This window comes from Chaetodon trifascialis, chromosome 13, assembly GCF_039877785.1.
Source record: "Chaetodon trifascialis isolate fChaTrf1 chromosome 13, fChaTrf1.hap1, whole genome shotgun sequence".
Lineage (NCBI taxonomy): Eukaryota > Metazoa > Chordata > Actinopteri > Chaetodontiformes > Chaetodontidae > Chaetodon > Chaetodon trifascialis.
Window position 1 is genome coordinate 27,281,891 of NC_092068.1, and position 24,441 is coordinate 27,306,331.

A 24,441-nucleotide genomic window follows, 5' to 3' on the forward strand; every position below is an offset into this window, starting at 1 on the left:
CACAAGAGCAGCGCTGCAGGCAAGCGAAGGGAAAGATTGGACCCACTCACGAGAGAGACGCCTGGAGGTCAACCAGTCCCTGTTTTAAAGACAAGATGCATCAAACCCACCAATGGAAACAGAAGCTTAAGATGAGATAAACTAACAGGCAGAGGTAGAAGAGAACAAATGGACAATAAAAAGCATCCAAAATCAGATCAACTCCATACAGTATGTTTGCACATTAAAGGCACAGCTCAGCTCCACAGTGGAAACTCAGATATGGAAAATTAAATCAGTGTTTTTGTTGCCTGGAAGAAAATCTGTAACACACAGGAAATATGGAAGCTCAGAAAAAGATGATGATGATGAAGATGTTTGCTCAGATGTAAAGGATTCAGGCGTAATGAATTCAGACCAAAGCAACAGGTCATAGAGGCGACGTGAAGACGGACGGAGCAGAAACACACGTCCACAGTCCAGCAGTGAGGGACAGTTTGTGGAGGACAGCTAACGACGAGCACGGCGTGCCGTGTGCTTCATGTGGAGGCAGTAAATATTTCACTGGGTTTGAGTTTAGTTTGGAGCTCACAGACGACTGATCAGTCTGCTGCGCTGCAGAGGACGCTGGGAGACGCTGGGAGACACTGTGTGTGTGTGTGTGTGTGTGTGTGTGTGTGTGTGTGTGTGTGTGTGTGTGTGTGTGTGTGTGTGTGTGTGTGTGTGTGTGTGTGTGTGTGTGTGTGTGTGTTAGTCGTGGTGAACTAACCTGTTTGAGCGTCACGTCTTTGCCGACTGTACCATCTGAGATGCTGCTGGAGTGAAACATGAGCAGCGGAGGTCGTGAAGAAGACGGAGCTCATCAACCGGCAATGATGCTGTGAGGCTCCTCTTCATCAGAGGACAGACCCGCTCTTTAAATGTCGCTGCAGCTAACATGCTAGCAAACAGTTTCCTCATCCACGTCCCGCAGAGGCACCATTAGCTTGTTTTTCCCACCTGATGAAAATAACCCTGGTGTTGACTTGAGCTGCTCGCTGCTCCACCTGCTGGTCAGAGCGCTGACTCTGAACTGCAGCCCGAGTGCTGTTAGTCCACAGCGCAGAGCGTCTTTCCTTGTAGCTGCTGTGGCTAATAATCCCCTGCAGACTGGAACATGTTTGTTTGAATGGGAGTGTTCAGACGTTCCTCTTCTGGAAAATCAAGGTAATGGAGGAACAATGGCTGTCATGTCTGCGGCTTCTTTGTGCTTCTCAGACGCAGCAGTCCGTGAACTCTTTTCTCCGTGGGATTATTGCAGCACTCCTTTTTCTCCGTTAGCCTTAATCTAAATGCCCATATTACAAATTGAACTTTGGGTTATTTTTTCTAGACTTTGGGGGGATTTGGGGAATCAAAGCTTTACACTCTGAATCCAAGCACAAGTATCTGCAGATGCTTTCGTGGTCTTCCCCTGTGGGCTGAGCTGTCATTGGATGCTGCGCTGGAAGCAGAGCATCCTTGTCATCTGCATGGGTTCAGATCGAGTCTCCCGCTGTGATGCGTGTTTCTCTCTGCTTTAGAGTACCGTGTGCTGCCAAACATCCTTTGGGCTGCTGATGGCCTGCGCTGCTTTGGAAAAGAAGCGCTTTCATGAAGCACGTTCTTGTGTTTGCAAGAGTTCAGGGTGTTTACAGTTATTAACATCTGTTAAAGAGGCTGTAGTGCTCCAGCTGGAGAGGAAAGAACGTCTCATGATAAAATCAACACGCTGCACTGAAACTAGGCAGTGACTGGCAGGAATCAGGTTCACTATGGGAAATAGAAAATCCAGCTGACTGTCCGGCTGTCCATCGACGGTCGACCATCAACTGCAGGGTCGTTTGTCAGTTGCTTTGATTTTCTTCAGCTTGCTGAGTTGTTAATTGGCAGCAAACTGCATTTTTAAGCACTACCTTCAGTTGATATCGTGCGATAAAATAGATTGTTGTGAGCAGAAGAAATGGCAGGTGGAGGCTCACCTCAGAGGCCGATCAGAGTGCAAACATGAGAATCTGAAACACAGAGTATTGAAATGGATCCTGTACACAGTACGGTGCTTTCATGGATGAATAGTGTATTAATATGTCCTCTATGTGCAGAGCAGAGTCAGCAGCAGGCTCACAGCCGGGACCCGATGCATGTGGCTCAGGTTTCCACACACGCTGTGGCCCCTCGCATGGGGAGAGAAATCCTCTTTCCCATGAAGCAGCAGCGAGGGGGGTGTTCTGGAGAGACGGGCGATTTTTCACTGTTCGGACTGCTTTCAGCATATATGTGCTGCACGTCACGCTGTAATGCTGTTGGAAGTGTTGCTCTTTGTGCTCGTGAGCGGATGTTTCTCTGCAGCAACATGTCTGAAGCATGTCAAGCTTCAAGTAGGTCAGAACTCCCAGCAGACACCACGACCACGTGTCCTGAATATGGAGCGTGGTCGCAGTTAAAGGAGTGAACAGAAGAGTTTGATTCAGCTTGAATGTAAAGATGTTTAAGACTTGAATTAGACAAACACCTTCAGGGATATTTACATCACACTGACTGACTGACCTTCTCGTTACGAGTCAGCTGATCTCGATGTGTGACATCAGCCGCCCGTCCCTTTAAGAACAGCTGTGACCGACGTTCACGTCTGACTGTGAAAGGTGAGAAGCCGTTCGCTTCGTGTTCACCTGGAGGCGTGCAGCTGATCATCTCGCTCACGTGTGGAGGAAACGTAGGAATGCCTGTTTGTCACGTTGTCAGGATGAAGGTGGCTGAAAGGAGGACCAATCGGACGCTGCAGAGCTTTCTAGGCCGTCTGTTTCTCTGGCTTCGCTCTGATTTCTGCTGGTGTGATCTGTTTTCTTTTGTTTCTTTGCCTCTCTCCAGCAGAAGGCTCAGAAACCCGCCCTGCTTTAGGCTGGCTGGATGAAATGCACGCCGCTATCGGCTGAGGGGGAAATCATTCAGAGTGGACGGCGCTGACTGCAGCAGGCTAAAAATCCTGCACCCGTCAACTCGCTCGCAACCTGGAAGGTTTTCCCTGAAACATCCATAAAGCCTTCTCCCACTACAATTAGGCTAATGGCGACTTACAAATGCATTTCCAGTTTTATTAGACGAAGATTTACGCCCCCCACGCAGCGTGCCAAACAGACCTCCAGTGATTGGCTGGTTCATCAAATGGCTGACTGGCAAACTGGGCGCAAAGCACGGCAGCCTGTTGCAGGGCATCGATCATCGATCCTGACGAGTGACGCGCTCGCAGGCTCAGGAGCGGATAGTTTGAGACAGACGCGCTTCATTTTAGATCCGTTTCCTCACCTTCCAGTGACCACTGCCTGCCTCCCCCAGCCGCTCAGGGCCCTGTGACCTCTGAGAAAAGCACTCCATGATTCACTCCCACACCTCTGTCTCCCCCTCCATCCTCTCTTCCGCACTCCTGCACACGTCAGCTTCATCAGACACGTATGTGGCGTTCAGGGTCTGTCAGAGAGGCTGCTTTCCCTTCACGTCTTCCACGGTCCAACGCCTCCTCCGTCTCTTCATAGTCTGCTGCTGCTCTCTTTTGCTCCTGCATCCGTCCCTCCGTCGCTCTAAGTCGAATTAATTTTTGTCACAGCCAGAGGAGGACAGATAGAGGAAATCAATCATGGCCATTTGGGAAAAAGCCACCGCTCCGCTCTCTGTGGAATCAGCTGGTAACCTTTAATTATGATGAGTGAAGCCGAATAAACAAAACATCAAATGAGCTCTTACACTCCAAATACAGCAGGGCCTCTTGTCCAAGTGTAGCAGGCTTTTCATGGCTTTGGAGGGGGATGCTGGGAATCATTATACTGTGTGTGTGTGTGTGTGTGTGTGTGTGTGTGTGTGTGTGTGTGTGTGTGTGTGTGTGTGTGTGTGTGTGTGTGTGTGTGTGTGTGTGTGCGTGCGTGTGTTCTTTGTTGTGAGCTTGTCAGCTTTCATGTGACATCCTGCTGCAGAGAAGTCACAAAAATATCACTTTCTCGTCGGCCTGTTTTGCGTATCTTTGGAGTGTGTGTGTGTGTGTGTGTGTGTGTGTGTGTGTGTGTGTGTGTGTGTGTGTGTGACTGCAGACTGCAGTTCTAATAAACTGCTGGAACATTTAAATGTCACTTAAACGTCTCTGTGGACTCTTTCTTGTCACTGTATGACATTTTATAGACTAAGCCATTGATTATTGATCAGATTAATCAATGATGCAGGCACACATGATCGATTCGGCCGAGTTAGATTTAGATTTAGGCTGGGCTCAGGCTTCAGGTTGAGCTTTGGAACAGATTATATGAGCGAGGAACCTACTTCTCATTTTCACTCATGAAGGTGACGCTGCGTGCAGAGTGTCAGTCCACATGTCCCGGGAGATTTCACTGTCCCCATAAGATGGGAGAAACTCCAGTGAAATATTATCCATTGTGTCCGAGTGACTATTGCAAACACCAGTTTTTGACATTGGTCCAGTATTGAGCAAGAGCGCTGCAGCCGGCAGCCACGACTGTCAGTCTGCGTCCACAGAAAGCGTTTGCTTCTGCCATGACAACATCATGGACAGGGTTCCTGCAGAGGTGGACCTTTTCCTTAAAGAGTGACAGTTTGCGTTCAGCATCTTGTCCGAGGATGCTTGAACATGTGGACTGCAGGGCGAGGATTCAAACCTGCGACCTTACCGTAAACGGAGGCCCACGCCGCCGCGGTAGTGCTGCTCATTCAGATCTAGGACATGCAGTGTGTTCATACGTATCTCCCTGCGTGTGTGTGCATGTGCATGTATGTGTGCGCGCGTGCGTGTACAGTATGTTTGAGCTCACACGTGTGAACATCTGACACACTGACGCTCATTGATAGTGTCTCATCATAATGTGCCTTTTAGACGCCTGCAGAAAGAGCTCGTTAAAAAGCTATTATTATCAGCCTGTGATGAGGCGGCGCTGGTGGATGGCACCTCCGAGGACCTTTCATGTACATATAATATATATATATGTATATATTTAGATATATATACTGCAGCAGATGCTTTGTTGATGTTGTCAAACACACAGATCGTTAGATTTCAGAAAATATAAAAGTTTGTTCCTTCACCTAAAAAATGCATTTTTGTGTCAGAAATGAAAACAGGCTGACAGAAACATGATGGCGCGACCTCACAATATTTCTAACTCTGGTCAAAGCTTACAGTTAACTCAGTCAATCAGGAGTCGTTTGTCCTCAGAAATCGTCACACTTCTGCGAGTCCGCCTTGTTTTGTACTTCTGTCGAGGCGTCGTAAAGCTCGTGTTGCATCTATCCGAGCTCCATCCATCCATCAGCCGATCCCTTTCTGCCAATAATAGCAATCATCGTCTTCATCTCTAATTTATTTAGCGAGATAGAAGAGCGAGATCCTGAGAGACGCAGACAGACAGCGATAGAGAGACGGGACACAAATTCCCTTCAGAAATCAGATGTGTTCCAGAGGCGTGATAGGCAAAATAAATGGGCGCCGCTCGCTCGCTCGTGCTATGAAAAATGATACTTCCATCTCAGCGCTGAGAGGAAAACATCCCCAAAGAAGAAGTAATGGATTGACGGCCGCGTGTTTATTTTGCTTCTCGATGCGGAATTTTGGAAACAGTGATTTTCCACACCAGCGAGCAGTGGCCTCTGAAATGATCCCCTCACCATCAGCCTTCACACAGTGAGGCTGCTTTCACGGCACGCCAATTAAACACACCTGAACGGACTTCATCATGTGTCCTCTGCAGACGCTCTCATCACAGCTGGACGCTCTTCTATCGATGGACATGTAGAGCTTCAATAGAGACGTCGCAGACTGATGTGGGATCATTTCCTGAACCCTCAGCTCTGCGTCTCCCTGTCACACACTGATCGAGATGTCCAGCTTCGTCCCCCTGAGTGCTCTGGTGTCTGTCCTGGCCTTTTGCTCACGTCTCCTGCACCTGCACACATGCTCTCTGTAGAGGATAGACGTTATTATCAGAGAAATTTGGAGGTTGTATATCCAGAAAATGACTCTCAGCCCCGTAACGTCAAAGTTCAGGAAAATTGAGTCGCTGGACTTCAATCAGGGTGGAGAGAAGGACGTCTTCCCTTCATCTCTCCCATTTCTCTGCTTCGTGGTCTGGCTCTCTCCATCTTTGGACTCTCCTCATGTGGACAAATTAATTCCAGGGCTCCACCGGGTTCTCCGGCAGAGGCTTCTTGAAGCGGATTTCACTGGCTGCATGTGCTTCAGTGTGTGTGTTGGAGAGAGATTGAGGTCACTCCAGCCTGCTGATGGCAGGGGGACGGAAAAGGCAGGAAGAAAGGTGGAATCAGCTGATAGCGGCAGAGGTCTGAAACTTTCTGAGGCAGAATCAAATGCAGCGTGAATCTAATCCGGCCACCATGTTCCCTTCACCAAGCAGATAAGTGTATTCTTCACGCCATCTGTGGCAATGACAAATCTGTCGGACATCCATCGCCTCGGGTCTGGATAAGGAAAGTCTGTCAACCTGCTGGGTGTTGATGCGCCTCAGCGCTGCGCCCGTCTGCATGTTGGATCACCTCATTAACCTTTTCAGAGCCACAACAGGTCAATTATTTACAGGTAATCTCATCTGAAGCACTCGGCTGGCCAAAGGAAGAGCAGGAGGACGACAGAGCGCACGAGTAACTTTCATTGCTTTGATTGGACAATTTAAAGAAGAGTCCACGTCCCCGTGTCCTCTCACAACAATGTCCATCCGCCGTGTGTGATGCCGTATGTGAACAGAGCCTGTGTGAATGACTGAGGGACAAGGTCGTCTCCAAAGGCAGAGACGAGCTGCACGTGGCTGCTCTGCTGGCTGCAGCGCTCCGCCTCTGTCACTGTGATGGATCTCCTCCACCTGCCACCTCCCTTTGCTGCTCAGGAGCAGAGGGAGGTGTGTGTGCTTGGTGCAGGAGTGTGAAGGCAGGAGACAGGAGGACTGGGAAGAGCAAGAAATGGGTGGAGAGGTGGAGGGTGCAAAGGTGAGAGGGAGTATCGGGGGCTTATTTGTGTACACTGACTGTGTAGATGGTTGATTTAAGGTCAGCGTGTTGTTTGAGTGCAGTTTGAAATAAAGACAAAGTTCTGGCTTCTAGAAAGATGGAAATGGAAGAAAAAGGGAAATGTCGAATGCAGAGCGTTAACAAAGAACGGCTGGTGAAAGAGAAGAAATATTGACAAACTGACAGAGAGGAAGAAGGGTGAGACAGAGGCGGAGGCTGACGGAGGCTGACGGAGAGGCATCGTCCGCACCAATACGAGTGTTTTTCCTGCTTCTCTCTCAAACAGAAACACAATCACAACACAAAAACACGACTGAAGCGCTGTCAAACCAACAGGTGGCACCATAACCTTAAGGCACGACCCCTCTTCATCCACTGACCTGGACGGCTAGCTCAGCGCTGACTCACATCATGTAAACGACGACGATAACGGCAACAAGGGTGGTGCGGCTCAGGAGGTGGAGCGGGTTGTTCACTAACCAGAAGGTCGGTGGTTCAATCCCCGGCTTACCGAGCTTTGACATTTCCATGTCAACGCTGTGAACACGTAGAGACGCTGTTTGATGAACGCTCTGCAGAAGAGGCTCAGAGGGAAACGGATGGACGGGAAGATGTCCTCCACAGGTCGCTGCCAGCTTTGCCGGACCACACACAACCGACCAATCAGCAGCCTCTCAGACGGTTACATGACTCAGCATTTCTCCAAACCTCATTAACAGTAAAGTGAAGTGGCTGCGGTCGATATCAGTTTGACCCACTTCCTGCACAGCGTGCCTAAAGTAACGTCTGCCCGCCGAGAGCGAGTGTGAGTTACTGCTTCATTGAGTTTTATAGAGCGTATTAAGATAATGCGTCTGTCCCCCATTCAGAAAGATACTAGTGCATTTAGAAGATGGAAAATATGTGCTAAACTAAACTAAAACAGGTTGAGCCCCAGTTGATGAATTGAAATCTGCTCTGAACTGTGTGACGTCATGGACAGTACGGCCTCCTGCTGTGCACCTCCCTGCAGCACAAACCCCAGCAGCTGTGACTGGATGGTGACTCGCGGTGTCTGTTTGTTTGACTCGTCCGTCCACCCCACCTTGTCATAATTACTACAGCCACTAGAGGTCGCCTTGCAAAGTCGAGCCATTCGGTCATTTTCCTGATGAGCACGCCTCCAGGCTGGTTGTGCGTTTGGAGAATTGACTTATTTGACATGTTATTATACTCAAAAGAAACATCATATTTCAGGTTTGTTGTCTTTTCTTCTTCTGGGCTTGTCCTCGACGCTGACTGTCCCTGCACTCGTCTTTCATACGTCCTCTCCAGTGTGCTCCCTCTGTCCTGATGTGTAACAGAGCAGCTGTAGGAGGCCACAGAGGCCAAACCACGCCGTCCGCCGGCCGCTCTCGTATCGTACAGAAGCTCGCAGACGTGTTGTTTGTTTGGCGCTCGTGTTCTCGTCTGTGTCACGCTGCTTCTTTGCTGCCGATGAAGCTGTTTGTATTGATTGTGACTGTGTGAGAGCTGCTCTGGGCACCTCTCTTTTCTGATTTATAATTCTGTTCCTCGAGAGAGAGGAAGAGGAAATATGAAGAGGAAATGAATGATAGAGAGCACAGGGCCCAGATAAAGAAACAAGACAGAGGGAAAAGGAGGAGAGAACAAGAGGAAGGAGGAGCAGAGGAAGAAGAGATCATCTCTAACTTGTGATGCCGCTCTGGCAGGCAGAGGCTCTGAGGACAGAGCGGCGGCCCGTCCAGCCGCCCGGCTGCAACATCACGCCGCTGTGCCTGAGACCTGATGCGGTGCGTTTGATGGAATCTGGACTCCATGGAAAGCAGATTTACGCGCTGTCGTGTTTGTTTTTACACTTGCCTTGCACTGTGCTGAGGAGGCTGAAGCCATGTTAGCCAATATTCAGAGCACCTGTTTATTTCCTGTGAGTCCAAATCAGCCATTAGTATCCATGCACATGAGGACCAGAGGTGTTGTTTCTGTCATCGTGCACACTCACAGTGTAAAAGCAGGATGTCTCAGTCCTCTGGTCCGTCCTCGAACACTAAGAAACATATATGGCTGATGGGGCCTCTCAGGGACCCCAGCCTGAGCCCCCATGTCCTCTGAGAACCTCAGTGTTACTGAAGAGGCGTGCAGGGAGAGCGCAGGCCATGACAGTGACAGCTGCAAACCAGTGTGAAGCCTTTTTAAGATAAGATAAGGTGAAATGTCACTGAACTCTGGGACGTCAGGGATGAGGTCTCTGTTCTCTTGATCTCTGTGTTTGGCCCTCTGAACAATCGAAGGCGTGTTTAGAACCAGACCAATCACCACCAGTCACTTTCTCAGCTGTTCTTATTCCCTCAGCTCGTACTTCAGGCTCTGCTTCACGGCTCAGTGCTCGTTTTGTCTGTTTCCACATCCAAAGTATGTCTGCTGATGGATCAAAATCAGCTGTGAAAGTAAGAAATGTGAGACATATTGTACCTTTCACAGCTGCCTCAGTTTAGAGTGACATTACAGACTGAAAGGCTGTTGATTATTTAGCAGTCTGGTCTTCCACGATGTAAAAGTACTGCAATCTTGATTAAGTTAAAGTACATTGAAGTAGTAGTACTTACTGTAGATTCATGTTTCCTTACTGTGCAAAGTGAAGCAGAAACACGTTCGGTTCATGTATCTTTGATGGCTTCGCACACCTCAGGACCGAGCACCATTCATTACATTTCAAAGTACGTCTGAAGTACAAGAAGTCGCACTGCAGCTCTCTCTGCGGGCCGTGACTGCAGTTCTGGCTGAAGTTCAGTCAGTGACAGTCAGGAAATGAGCTCCGAGCTCAGAGCTGAAGCACAGACCAGGCCGGGAGAGCCATGCTGGTGCTCCCACTGTGCAACATGTGACACTAACGTTGGACAGGGACACGTCGTAAAGACCCTCCACACACTGAAGTAACCTCTCATCAAAGACCTCGTTCGCTGCAGGAAGTTGTGGGGGGGGGGGGGGGGGGTTATTGTTGTCAGACAAGTCGTCAAAGCGTCTTCTCTCTCCTTCTCCCTCTATGATGTGATTAGAGGCCCAGAGCCATTGGTGCCACAGAGCGAGGACAATCGAGTCTGTCCCAAAAGTAATAGCCTCTTCTCAACTTAATTAAGAAACTCACTCTGCATCCCGTGGAGGGGGGGGGGGGGCTGATGGCGCTGTGCTTCAGAGTGTGTGTGGGTGCACATGTGGCAGAGCGCCCGCTAATCACTGCCTCGCCGTTTGTGGATTACACATTCAAAACATCTTGTAAATATGCTTTTTGTGCTCTTTGAATATCCTTGCATGTAATTCCCTGTGAAATGCAGATGTTTGACGGTACATGAGTAGTTTGGAGCCGCGTGCAGTCGTCTGACTTTCCGCTAACGTAACGTGTCTTCAGGTCTTCTTAATGAGCTCGAGAAAAACTGGATGAATAGAATGATTTCCAGAAAAATGGGATCCTCAAAAATCTGCTTACTCCTGCACAAACAGCAGGAAGTGAAAACATCCATGAAAGCATCCCCAGAGACATGAATACCTCACTAATGAAGTACAAGTACAAGCTACACACAAAGAAGTGGTGCAGCCTAGAAAGATGAGGATGCTCACGTGAAAGGCAGATAAGACGTTCATTGTTGTTGGTACCTTCAACAGAAAGTGTTCGCTGACCAAAGCTGCCTCGGACGGATGCTGGACTCGAGCTGCCCGGCAGCGCTTCGCTCAGAGGGACCTCGTCAGGATCAGAGCTGCTGATGTGCTGGAAACATTAACCCTCTGGATCTAATCTTTATTCTTCTGTATTTGCATGTCGCACTAAACTATTTATTCCCGGAGCTCGCGAGCTGCACGTACACACAGGCGCCACCAGAAGATCAATAATTGGATTTTGTGTACATGCTCGCAGAGGCCGCCTTGGGAGCAATAACCTATTCATTTTGTCAGCTTGCTCAGAAAGTCCCATGAAATCAAATACGTTCCAACAGGGCTGCTCCTAAAAGACAACTTGAGAGAGGATCCCACCAATCCCCCTGTGATTGTCAAACAGAATCCACCGAGGTCTGAATATTATCGGCCCACGTATGATTTTCCAAAAACTCAAATCTTTAACAGTCAGTAATTCAAGATGCTGAGTGATCCTGTGAGAGGGTCCCGTTGAATTAACGGAGGGAAACGTTTCACCTGCTGCTTCCTCATGACTCTGTGTGCTGAGGCCGCGTCCATGCATCGACTCTAAGAAGCAGAAGAGCTTCCTGATCGTTTCCCATAGGCCTACCCAGAGAACATCGTGTGTGTGTGTGTGTGTGTGTGTGTGTGTGTGTGTGTGTGTGTGTGTGTGTGTGTGTGTGTGTGTGTGTGTGTGTGTGTGTGTGTGTGAGAGTAGTCATTACATAATGGAGACTGACCAATAGCAGCTGTCTGTGTAACAGGGCTGGTTCATAGCTGTGGATGAAGAGTGTGAAGTGTGGCTGCACGCTCGATGGAAAGAGTTCACTAATAAATGTAAACAGTGTAGAGATGAAGCTGCCACATGCAGCGGAGGTGGGGGCTGTGCCAGCATATATATAGTCTGATTAGAGGTGCGTGCACAGCGTCTTGTGCTGCACAGTGACATGATGAAGAGATATTGCAGTAATGTGACTGAGCTGCTGGAAAGCTGCTGTAGTGATTGAGGTCTGCAGGCGTCCATCACAGCCGCTGCTTTCACGATTAAACTCTGACGTATTTTTAGCGCAGTGTCCTGACAGAGCGGCACCTGAATGTCACCTGCGAGCATCAGATTCACCTGGACTCTGCCAGGTCAGGTATGACAGGACTGTGAGATGCTGTGTGTGTTTTAAGAGCTTGTCGGCGTGGAAGGAGGAACAAACAGGGATGATTCCAGTGGCATCCATTAGGTCCCCACATTATTACCACAGCTAGTTATTTCTTCAACGTTTACCAAATTAGTAAACTGCAAAACATCCCAGAGATCACACACAGGAGGTCGCCGACCCTCTGGTGTAATCACAGAGGACGAGTGGAAAAAAGAGCCAGAATGATACACAACACAGTTCTGTGTGATTTCACAAGTGCCGTCATCTGCAGAGTCGAGTGACGCTGAAAGTCACTTGACCCCGATACAAACCAGTGATGCAGCTCTGTGTGGCTCCCACAGCGACTGCCCCCCCATCCTGCAACAAGCATTCAGGAAGCGGTGTGAAATTATCACGAGGGTCGTTAAACACAGAGCACTTACAGAAGACAGACGAGACAACACACAGAATCATGAGCACAAAGTCCAAAAACATGAAGTCAGAAGAAGAGGAAAAAGCCTTTCTGTGCTTTTTAACACATGAGCGGATTTGGCATCAGCAGCAGCAGAGTTAGGAGGCATCCTCATTTCTGCTTCCAAAAAACACAAAAACATCTTCAAATCAAATCTTTTCCACCTCAGTTTGCAAAGAGGAAAGTCCAGAAAAGTCATTTAGACTTTCAGTACTTTGAATGTGAATGGTGCAGTTTTAGTTTTTCAGATGTAAAGTGATCCTACCACAACCCAGCAGCATCTGTACCGTAGCAGCAGCAGCAGTAGTAGTAGTAGTAGCAGCAGCAGTAGTAGTAGTAGCAGTAGTAGCATCAGAATGAGCGTTGGCTGCAGCAGTACTTGAACTGGTTGTTAAAATCAGGACGGGGATATTAGTATGAGCGGCAGCAGCGGTTGAGCGTGCACGTTCACATTAGCAGCCAGTTTGTGATTCTGATCTCTGGTGTCAGAGTGGAGCCTGCAGGGATGCAGAGGCAGTCCAGAGAGAGGGCTGCAGCTATCACCTGGAGAGCAATGGATTTCTCCACCATAGAGCCAGATGGCCAGGGGACGGACGAGGCCTGATACTGGCGAACCCTGGAGGCGTCCCGCGGTACGAGCGGGGGGGCGCTTCATGGGCCAGGCTGGGCTGACTGACACACAGGCAGATTAGCGGTGGTAGTGGGCCTATCTGCTCCGTGCAGGTATGCTCAAAATGAGCCACTGGAGTGTGTTCGTGTGTGTGTTCGTGTCTGTGAGTGTGTGTGACGGAGCAGGACCAAACAGGTAGCATCAGATTTCCATGGCGAGCCTGTTGGTGAGCGCAGAGCCTCCTGACACTCTGACATTTAGCTGTTTGGCTGCACAGTCAGAGCACGGAGGCCTGTTCACACACGTCTATCTGTGCCATGCCATGCCGCGCCGGGCCAAGTATCTGCAATGCAGTGGCTGCCATTGCTGAGCTCTGCTGCCTCTGTGCTACACCCCTGAGTCCACACAGATGGATGGAAACACACACACACACACACACACACACACACACAGAACAGGCACATGCAGACACACAGACACACATACACACACACACACACAGAACAGGCACATGCAGACACACATACACACACACACACACACACACACACACACACACACACACACAGAATGCAGACACACACGAGCGTCGGATTGGATCGGACAGCTGCTCCACCTTTACTCAATAGGTGGGATCATTCCTGTAAATCCCATCTCCTCTCTCTCATCGTCTCTGCTCACCCCCCCAACCCCACCACCCTCTGCTTGTCTTTTCTCGCCCACTCATCCCTCACTCTGTTGACCAGCTTTTCCACGCTGTCTGTCTCCCATTGATCTGAATGTAGAGTTGGATGGGAGAGACACATCTCTACGAGCGAGGCCTTGTCTCTGAAAGCGAAGCGGCAGGCCGCCTCCCCGTAAGTCCGCTCCCTCGACTCTTCTTCTGCTCGGCGGATGCAGCGGTGCTTCCTGTCATTAAGGATGAAACGTCCACGGTCGAAACCTTGCGGCTCGTGGACGATTCCTTGAGTTCTGAAATTCTCAGAGCTTTTCATCTGCTTTGTGTTTGGCCGTCATGTGAAACACATTAAATTCAATCAAAAGAATCTGCAGCGGCGGTGCTGAAAGAAAAGACGGCGCAGACCGGCTCTTATCTCCAAAGAGCCTCGGTATCTGTGGAGGTGATTTGGTGGATATTTATTGGACTGCTGTATAAGCGAGGGGATGAGAGCGAGAGGAGAGGTGTGCTGTTATCTTTATTGGATCATGCTGTGCAGTAATGATATCCTCACATCGCCGTCGCCAGCCTGTGTCTGACGTCGCAGCAGCAGACCCGCCACAAAAACTGCTCCTCTGATCGGGCTCTGCGAACACTAACGAGAAAATGAATTCAAGAACAGGATGAATGCCAGTGTGACATTAAGTGAGCTGTGTGTGTGTGTGTGTGTGTGTGTGTGTGTGTGTGTGTGTGTGTGTGTGTGTGTGTGTGTGTGTGTGTGTGTGTGTGTTCATCATTAAAACTTATCATTCATCATGATTAAAAATGTAGAAAATCAGGTTCGGTGCTGTTGAAAGTAGGTTTTCTACTTTCTGAATTCAGTGTAATGTAGGAGTGATGAAGACGTGAACTCCTCTGCCTCTTTTCACATCATGGCGAGAAGACTCACCAGGAGGGAGAGGAGCACACAAAGCTTCGCTTGCCTCCTCATCACACTCCTCTGCTGAGGTAGGAGGTGCCGGCGCGGCACAGAGGAGGCTCACAGCAAAGCTCACGTACAGTCTGTCCTCTTTGAACGGTTTGACTGACAGGTGGGCGTGAAGTCATGAAGGTGAAGCTTCTCTAACGTTAGCGAAGGCCGTCACGAGCAGGTGGCCTCACCAGAGCGAGCACGGCTGCAGCAGCTAAACTGCTTTTGAATTAAAGTGTTAATCTGAGGTGAACATGACGACATGAACTCAGCCTTTCATAAGGTCTCATTAATTCCTTTAACAGATACAGAGTCACTTCACATCCAGCTCGATTTTCGATGAAATGTTGCTGAAGGTGGTCTGAGATCATCAGTCTCCGTCAGTGAAGACGAAGCTGGCGCTGCTCTGCTCGGCGCACTGTGAGCTTCTGCCTCTGCTGATGCTGCTTCCATAGTGCACTATAGAAGCTGGCAGGGTGTGCGCACATGCACCCACAGATATTTGTGCATGTGTGTTTCAGTTCTTTGTTGAAAGAATAAAGAGGTGCCCTTGCTTTCAAAAACAGGAAATTGCTAGTGACCCTGCTGTTGCAGCGGTGGGCTGCAGACGGGCAGGTAGACAAAAAGAGATACTCGAGCAGTAAGTGGGGGGAAAAGAAGGGCAGAACGAGATGGAAAAGATGGACCAGCAGAGAGGGAATATGTGTTTTTGACTTTATTTACTGAGGGATTGTTTGCCGAGCATGCCTGCGGTGTGTTCCAGAAGCCTTTTTTGATTAGGAAGCCTCCAAACTCAGTGAACTGACCCAGACGGACCTGCCATGATCAAAGCGGGCAGGATTCTTTAAATACTAAGTAAAGATGCTTCAGGTTGGCTTTCCTTTCTGTTTGCTGAGGAAACACAGCATCATCATACATGAAAGGAAAGGAGATGTAACTGGACCAGAATCCTCAGAAACCAGCAGAAAACCTCTTCAGTCTTTCATCAATCGAACAGGAAGCAGAACGTGAAGAGGGCAGTGAGATCAGATCAGGTCAGAGGTCAGACAGGTGAGAGGGAGAGCACAGCAGGCATTGTGACCGTTTCTGTGGCGAAGAACCCAGAGATGGTTTTGACTCTTTTCAGTCACGAGTTTACTGTTGACAGGACTGAAGGGCAGCATGTGCCATTTGATGCTTTTAGGGCTGCTGCAGCAGAGTACGGTCCAGGTGGAGTGTGTTGGTGCAGGCAGCGTCATGGTGGCAGCAGACGAGTCAACGTTAACGTTCCACATTCAGTTTTCCTCACGGTGTTTCTGCACTGATCCCTGAGGTCAGTCTGTCTGCGTCACGTTTCCATCCTGTGCATCAAATCTCACCACAGTTTAATCCTGAGGAAGTGATGTTTGATGTGACACCTGTCCGTCATGGCGTCTGTGACTGACGAGGACGAATGTTCATGTTTGTTCTCAGAAAGAGCCGAGCTTCAGCAAAGACACATAAAGTCCATATGTTGGTGTGCGGTGCAAACTGTGTCAGAGTGATGTATTTATGCCTCTGCAGAGAAAAGCCTGGAAATGAGTCCCAGGATGAAACAGCATCTGAACGAGGAGCAAACCATCTCAGGCTTCAGCACCAGTTTCTGTTTGTTTCCAACACCTTTCGGACGCTTTGTTCGTCTGCATCATTAGATGCTTACGCCGAGCGTGAAGCCACAGCCCAGACATTAAATTAATATCTCATGTTAGAAATGTGGAGCATTAACATGATCTAAATATCAGCCTCACAGCTTCACTCACACCACAGGCACAGACTGCAACCATTGGATTTTCCTCACACTTGGGCTTTCACATATTCATTTTGGCAGAAATAACACTGATTAAGTTGAAGTGTCTGCGTTATTAAATGCCAACAGGCAACTTAGCTGTTTGATCTTATTCTGCAGTAATGGAGGAACCATGTCAGTGGGCTTCATGTTTCAGTCCATTAAAGGCCATACAGCACAGCCATAGGTGGGATTTTATGAGGACACGGGGATGGGGACATGTCACCTCCAGTTATTTCTTAGAAATCATTTGTCTCCCTCAATTAACTGCATCAAGTGTCCATGACAGACGCGCCGCTCCTTAAATAGTCTGAGAGAGTCGAACCGCACATCAGGGACATTTTACTCCATTCAGCCACAGGCCACAGCTGGCTAACCATAGCGAGCTAACAGCTGCTGTCAGATGAGGTCAGCTGTTACCCATGATGCACTGAAACCTAGCGAGGCTAATGTTAGCAGTTTTAACAGGCAACTGAGAAATATTCATTCAGAAATCTACAGAAAGGCTGAAGTCCACCAGTGCTGGCTATTAGCGATAGCAATAACAGTAACCCCCCCATGTTCCATGTGCATGTGTGGTACATGCGTATATTACAGTACATTGTTTGTATTTGAAGTTCCTCGCCCTCTGGACCGTTAGCTGTTCGATCCAGCTCGGCCACCTTCGTCCAGGTTAAATGACTCTTCATCTCCAACGCCTGCCACCTCGAACAGCTAATGAGCCTTTCTCCAGCAGAAAACACGTGTCCTCGCTCTGTTCGTGTCCTTTCATGTCCAGTCCCTGCGCCTCTGGTCTTTGTTCCAGCTCTCAGGGCCAATCAGTAAGCAGGCAGGCCAGGACAAGCCTGCCAGAGACCTTTGCTGTCTGTTAGCATGGCCGCATGGCTGGCTAGCACGCTGGCTGGCTGGTTGCCTGCCACTCTGGGAGAATGTCATCCGTGAAGGACGCCATGACAGGCCGTCCCACGGGACTGCCGCGCTTTCACCCCCTCAAACACAAAGGTGTGTAGGTTCATACGCATGCAGGGGGGGGAGGAGGGGGGGGAGGAGGGGGGGGGGGGGGGGCAAAGATGAAGTGATGACTGAGAGACAGAGAGAGGAAACGTGAAATATCATAATACAAATCCTGCAGCATTTGTTCCTCAGTGCATTCAGCCATCAGGCAGTAGAAGTCCTGCCCTCAGCATCGATCAGCATGTCCACCTCGTCCACGTGTCTCAGCGATTACTGCCTCATCAGTGTTTTCTGGGTAATTGTTAGCTCTTGATACAGTATGACTTGAATTGTGCTTAAGCACATTTTGCTGAACTGGCCCTCTGAAGGGAAAAGACGGCAGCCCAGCTCAGAGACGCTTTGAGTTTTCTCTTCGGAACCGTTTGTTCTGTTTTGGCTGGACTGCAAACTTCTTGATGTTTTAAAGTGCACATTTTCCGCACTGAGAACATTTAAACATTCATTTATTCAAATTGTCGGTGAAAGGTTAGTTTGAGACAGTTTGCGCTATGGACACTATTGTCCAACATGACTCAGACAGCACAGTGGAAAATGGACATGTCCATTAAGGGAAGTCTGTCAGTTAAGCAGGAGTCTTAACAGAAAACAGTCTTTGCTTTGCTCATGGTTTCCCAAACGGATCAGAAAGATGAATACATGTTGAAAGAGTTGTCGAGGGGTTCAGCAAATCACGCACTGATATTCTGGAAGCATCTTCTCCGCCATCATCTCTGAAGGAAAGTATCTGACTCGCTTAATAAAGTGTTTCTGAGCAGATGCCTCGGGACCCATTAGCCAAGCTGAAGGCTGTCTGCTAGAAGGCAGCACCAAGATGTATTTACGCTTCCTGCAGCCGCCAGGAAACTATGACAGTGAGGAGAGGGAGTCTTCATCACTGAGCAGCTCTGTGTGGCTGGAAGTGGAACTCAGTGACGGAGACGTGATGACACGGAAAGAAAACAGCTACTGGTCAAGAAGAACCAAACCAAAAATGATGTTTTGACTCACGATCCGTTCAGTTCAACCGCTCATCCTGTAGTCATGAAGCAGCGTTTCCTCCTCATTTACATACAAGAGGTAAGAAGTGTGAGGGTGTCCCCCCCCCCGATCATGCACCTCATGACACAATCTGGTGAAAACGGATGCTGACACAGCAAAGATGTAGAAAAGCAGATCCCTGATCACCTGCAACACAACCTGTTTTATCAATGCAATGAGTGGATTAATCACAGTCATTGATGGATCACAGTTGTTGATGGTCACGTTCGACCCCCCCCCCCCCCCCCATCCTCTCATGTTTGACATTGTGACACCAGAACATGGTTAAAAACTAGTTAAAGGGTTTGAAGGGTTTGAGGAGAGGACAGAGTAACATGGTACCAGGTTACTAAATACCTGAGGTGTGCAGTGAGGAGATGAATGCAGAAAGAATGACCTTAACCAGCCTAACCGCAGGTTGGATGCAGGACACAAACCTGTCTCCAACGTCCTGCATTCCTCCAGGAACAGCAGTATGAGTGGAGGAGACAGGGCTGCACTGTCTCCATGTTTGACTGGATGAATTTCAGCCCTGATGATCGAATCATGAATACTGCATCAGCAGCACCCACTAGTGACTGGGTTCATCTCAGAGCTGATCTCCTTTGGATCCAGCTCTTTGAGTGTCCTCTGAAGACGTCAGTGTCGCTGATAGGACTCTGATTGATCTTAATTATTAAATTATTAAGTGTTCCATAAAAGGTTGCTGCCTGTTCTCCTCTACAGCCGAGCGGCAGCCTGATGCAGAGGTGAAACCGAGCCGAGATCTTATTCTGTGCTCATTTAGCTGCTGTTAGCATGGAGAGGGAGACAAAGAGGGAGAGGAGAGGGAGGCAGGCTGTGTTATCCAGCGGCCGATGGTTTATTGATCTGTGCGCCGCCTCTCCCTCTCTCTCTCCTCACAGCGGGGTGGAGTAAATTGGACTGTTTTCTTCTGCAGTGATTGACGTCTGCCTTCTGCCAACAGTGTTTTCAAACTCGCAGTGATATTTTCAGCCGGCTGAAATGATTTTTTCCGTCGACTCTGGCATTCTCTCTTAAAATGACACGATTCTTTGAGTGCGTACTGCATGTGAGCTGACAGGTGACGAGTGTTAAGCTGAACAACCTACAGTGCATTGTGACAACTCCGTCAACAACAAACAAAGGGAGAGGACGACAAATGGCGCTTCTGTCACTTATCGCCACGACTAACAAAACAGCACAGCCCGGTCCAAGCATGAAATCACGTCTGGAGGGAAATCCTTTAGCAAGTGCTAAGAAAGACACAGCAGCACTGTGATGGTGCGCTTTGTTTCTGAGTGTGTGTGTGTGTGTGTGTGTGTGTGTGTGTGTGTGTGTGTGTGTGTGTGTGTGTGTGTGTGTGTGTGTGTGTGTGTGTGTGTGTGTCATGTCGGGGCATGCCGAATGGCACCGTCACATTACCAATTCCCTCTTAATACCAGTTTTCTTTCTTTCTTTCTTTCTTTCTTTCTTTCTTTCTTTCTTTCTTTCTTTCTTTCTTTCTTTCTTTCTTTCTCGTTGACGGCTGCACACAGGAGAAAATGCATTCTTCAGATTGAATTTAATCTCATTATGTTCTTGTGAATCCACGTGAAGCGGAAAGTCAGGCTTTAAAAAAGTCCATGGTTGTGTTGTTGCTCAGATGCATGTTCATGCTCTAGTTTTGTCATGCTCAGTTCATTGCCAGCCTGTGTGCACAGTATGTAGAGTCAGAAGAAATCAGGTGATATCAATGAGCTCAAACTCAACCTGCAGCCACAAGAATGTTCATCTGGATCAATATGCAGAAAACTTATTTGGTTACACACAAACGTTCATGAAAATTGGTCCCACTACATCGTCCAGCGTCCCGTTATGTCCATTTGTCTCTGGCTGCTTTTAGACCCATGAAAAGTAAAAAATGTCAGTTTCACACAGCTGCAAAAAAGCTGGAGACAATAAGGACTGAACCAGAAGGACGGTGGTGAGGGAGCACGAGCAGCGTGACCCCCAGAGCACCCAGACCTCCCAGAGCACCCAGAGCACCCAGAGCACCCAGAGCACCCAGACCTCCCAGAGCACCCAGAGCACCCAGAGCACCCAGACCTCCCAGAGCACCCAGAGCACCCAGAGCACCCAGAGCACCCAGACCTCCCAGAGCACCCAGAGCACCCAGAGCACCCAGAGCACCCAGACCTCCCAGAGCACCCAGAGCACCCAGAGCACCCAGCCTGACCGGTCACTCAGATCCGCTGCACGTTAGCCTACAGAGGGCTACAGCTTTTCACCCCCGTCTGTTGAAAAGCACCCTCCATAACCAGAGACGAGCTCACGATCGTGCACTGATGCTGAATAAGTCCCACGCAGCTTTGGCTTTAATCTCACTGTTTTCTCAGGAGGTCAGTGTTTAGTCTGAAAGTTGACTTTTGCACAGCTGCATCAGACAGAAGTTGTCACTTGTAGTGTCGCTCGGTTTAAAGGGTGAGTCCAGGTTTAGTGTTGCACTCCCTCACACTGCGCAGCTCATAAAGCACAAAGCTGTCAAGAGGCTGAGATGTCCTGATGGAAACCATCAGTTTCCAGAAATTTGGAAGCCATGATTTCACTGAGGATACCCTGATGACATCTTTATGTCTAGTTAAAGCTCACCGCTGACACAGTTCAACTTCTTACCCTCTCACAGGGAAACTAGTCCCCCCCCAGCCAATTACCAAGGGTTGTCTAAGACCCCCGGGGCCCTGTCATCACCCACCACCCGACCACACGGACGTGCTGATGAAGCGATCCGTACCCCCTTCACCAAAGCTCTGCTTATTATTAATGTCTTATTATCTCCTGATCGAGAAGTCTTCAGCTCGTTCGGCTGTTTTATTTTCCACACGCCATTAAAGGAGCCGCTCACACAGTAATCAGTGTGCTCGTGGTAATAACAGCATCCTGCGAGCACGGCTGATTTCCGGGGCCGCTCATCCAGCTGCTTTAAAAACATGGCCGCGGTTCAGCCGATGAGAGCCCTCATAGCAGACTCATTTTTCATTTGTAAGCACAAAGGAAACAGTCAGCAGTCTGGTCTGGTGTTAATAAGAACATCAACAGCGGCGCAGATCTGATTTCTCCCCACGTCTGAACGTCGAGCCCCGACCAGCTGCATCTCAGCACTGCTGATGGATGACTGCCCACGAACTCGCCCAAAACTCCACATTCACTCTTCTCTTTCTGTTTTATGAATTATCCTCAACAAGCACAAATGTGCCGAGAACGCCGTTAATTGCGGCGTGATTTTACAGTTAAGATGGGGTCACTTTAGCGTTTCCATATTTCCTCTTAAGCAACTGGTGCCTCACTTATTAATTTCAGTGATAAGATCATCCATTAAGGCCCGCTGAGCAGATCCCCTCACGACTGTGTGCTGTTCACAAGCAGCCATGCATGTTGTGATAAATCGCTGGGAGAAGTCAAGCTCTCCAACAGCACACGGAGTATTAATCACAGCAGGACAGATTATTACTCGTCCTCCATCCATCTTCTGCTGTGGCATCGCAGGGTCTAAACAAACAATGGTGTGTTGGGTATTATCCACGGCGTGCCGTACGCCGTGAGGCCGTGCAGACGCTCGTTATGGATCCTTTGATGAAGAGTGAGTCGCCTCTGCTGGAAAACTACGCTTTCTATCCACTGCAGTTTGGGCTGATGTGATGATTTATTTGCAGAGCTGAAGAGTGAAGAAAGAGACAGTAATGAATGCTGAGGAGCGATAGGCTGCTGCAGGACAGAGAGATGAATTAACCCTGTCACCACGTGCATTCATGACAGAATATATACATTTACTTTTCTCTGGCTAACAAGAGTGTCTTTGTGTGTCCTGCAGCGTCTCCCACCGTCCCGCCGCTGCACTCGGAGCATTTTAAGCCCTGCCATGAGAAGGACCTGGCCTACTGCCTGAACGGTGGCGAGTGCTTTGTCATCGAGACGCTCAGCGGGCCTCATAAGCACTGCAAGTAAGTGACTGAACTGCGCTTATTGTCCATGTTGTTATTGGAAGGCCTCCTCCTCCTCCTCCTCCTCCTCCTCCTCCTCCTCCTCCTCTCCTCTGCTCCTTCCTCATTGAACGTGGTCGTTTCCTCCTGCTGATGACTCTTCTTCGGGCGTCCAGCGGGAGCGTTGAGGGTTTGGCTCAGAGTAGATTGTGATGTGGCCGCCGTGCACTCTGATGAGACCAGACTTTGTGTTGAATGCTGTTGGTTGGGTTTGAGAAAATGCGTGAAGATAACTGACGATGTGAACTTTATTAACCTGACTGATGTGTGTCTGCGTGTGAGCTCACTCCAAAGGCTGGCTGACCGTCTGTGGATGTGTGTTCGTTTTGAGGACGGATGCTTCATGTCTATCACTGAATGTGAAGAAGTTCGTGAGGTTTGGTGTGTTTTACGTGTTGAGATCACTCAGTAAAAACCAGCTGACCTTGACTAGCGGCCGCCTCATCGCAGGGTTTGAGAGGTGCTTCTGTAAGGTTTGCACTGATCTGCACGTTCAGTCACAGATTCTCCACAAGATACAGAAATGTAATGGTGTGTGTGTGTGTGTGTGTGTGTGTGTGTGTGTGTGTGTGTGTGTGTGTGTGTGTGTGTGCCTTACTTGTCCCAGATCTGACAGTGAGCTCGTGGCTCTCAGCCCGTTCAGATTTGGTCTTTTACTAATTGAGTCCCTGAACAACTTTTTTCCAAAATCTAACCGCAGGACTTCCAGCCGACCTGTTTTCAAAGAGCCTGTTTTGACTCCTCTGGGGTGTGTGTGTGTGTGTGTGTGTGTGTGTGTGTGTGTGTGTGTGCGTGTGCGTGTGCGTGTGCGTGTGCGTGTGCGTGTGCGTGTGTGTGTGTGTGTGTGTGTCTGTGTGTGTGTGTGTGTGTGTGTCTGTGTGTGTGTCTGTGTGTGTGTGTGTGTGTGTGTGTGTCTGTGTGTGTGTCTGTGTCTGTGTGTGTGTCTGTGTCTGTGTCTGTGTGTGTGTGTCTGTGTCTGTGTCTCAGCAGTCTAAGTGAGAGTCACACACACACAAACAAACAAACAAACAAACAAACAAACAAACAAACAAACAGGTGTTTGGATGTTTACACCGTGTTGCTCTAAACTGGACCGACGCTGCGTCCTCACCACAGTGAGCCAGGCTCAGTCATACCCAGAGTCCTTTGCTCTGCTCCCTCAAATAGAGTTGATAAACGTCCCCTCTTTAGTTTGTCCTCTGCAGTGTTCACTGTATTGTCCTCACTGTCCCTGTGGTCAACAGTCCACATGAAGTCCACAGCAGCACAGGTGTGTCTTTAAGAGGAGCAGACAGAGACGAGGTGGAGCTGTAGGCGGACGAGGAGTCCGACGTGAGGGAGGGCTTTCACCTCCTCCTGTTCTCGCCTCCGTTGCTATGGCAACATAAGCCGTGGACAAGTGTGGCTGTTGAAGAGAGAAGGTTTACACCGAGACGGCCTTGAACGCATCGTCTTGAGGCAGAGGAGGGAGAGAAATGTGCAGAGTTGATCTGAGCTGCTTCATCGCTCGATGAGCTTTCTGAGGGAAACATGAGGAGCATCAACAGCTGAGAGGTGGCAGTGAAGCCACGAGCAGAGCTCAGTGCTTCAGGACTAACACTTAGAGTGGGGGGGGGGGGGTGTCTGCTCCCCGCTGAAGTCCACGTCCCCCACCTCACCACTTCTATCAGTGACGCTGATAAAAGAGGAAAAGTGTTTTAGTGAAATAAAGTTCAGCAGGATCCATCAGCAAACTGCTGGACGTTTGTTTTCCAACATAATTAATAATCAGTCAACTTAGTTTGACTGTGGTCAGCCACGCCCCCCCTGCAGTGACTCTGTGCCCCCCGAGAATGACTGACTGAAGATTAGAAAGCAAATACTGTATCAGTAAAATTCACCATGAATGGAGAAAAGAGGATCACTGACATGCTGTTAGAGATTAATTTATCCTCATCAAGCAGACAGTGACAGACCCCACCACCCCCCCCACCCCCAACCGGCCCCGGATCAATGCATAATCTGATTCAATTTGTGTTCACAACAAATTGAGACAAATCAGGTTGTAATAGTGTGATCAATCGGGAC

The 24,441-nt window shown here is 49.1% G+C and overlaps 1 protein-coding gene across 1 annotated transcript in view; it reads left to right on the plus strand.

Moving 5' to 3' along the window:
* LOC139341058 (pro-neuregulin-3, membrane-bound isoform) overlaps window positions 1-24,441 on the plus strand; it is a 289,701-nt gene that overhangs the window by 152,526 nt on the left and 112,734 nt on the right. The window contains exon 2 of the mRNA XM_070977329.1: window positions 22,206-22,335. Coding sequence (XP_070833430.1) covers window positions 22,206-22,335 — 130 coding nt within the window. The remainder of the gene's footprint in view (window positions 1-22,205; window positions 22,336-24,441) is intronic.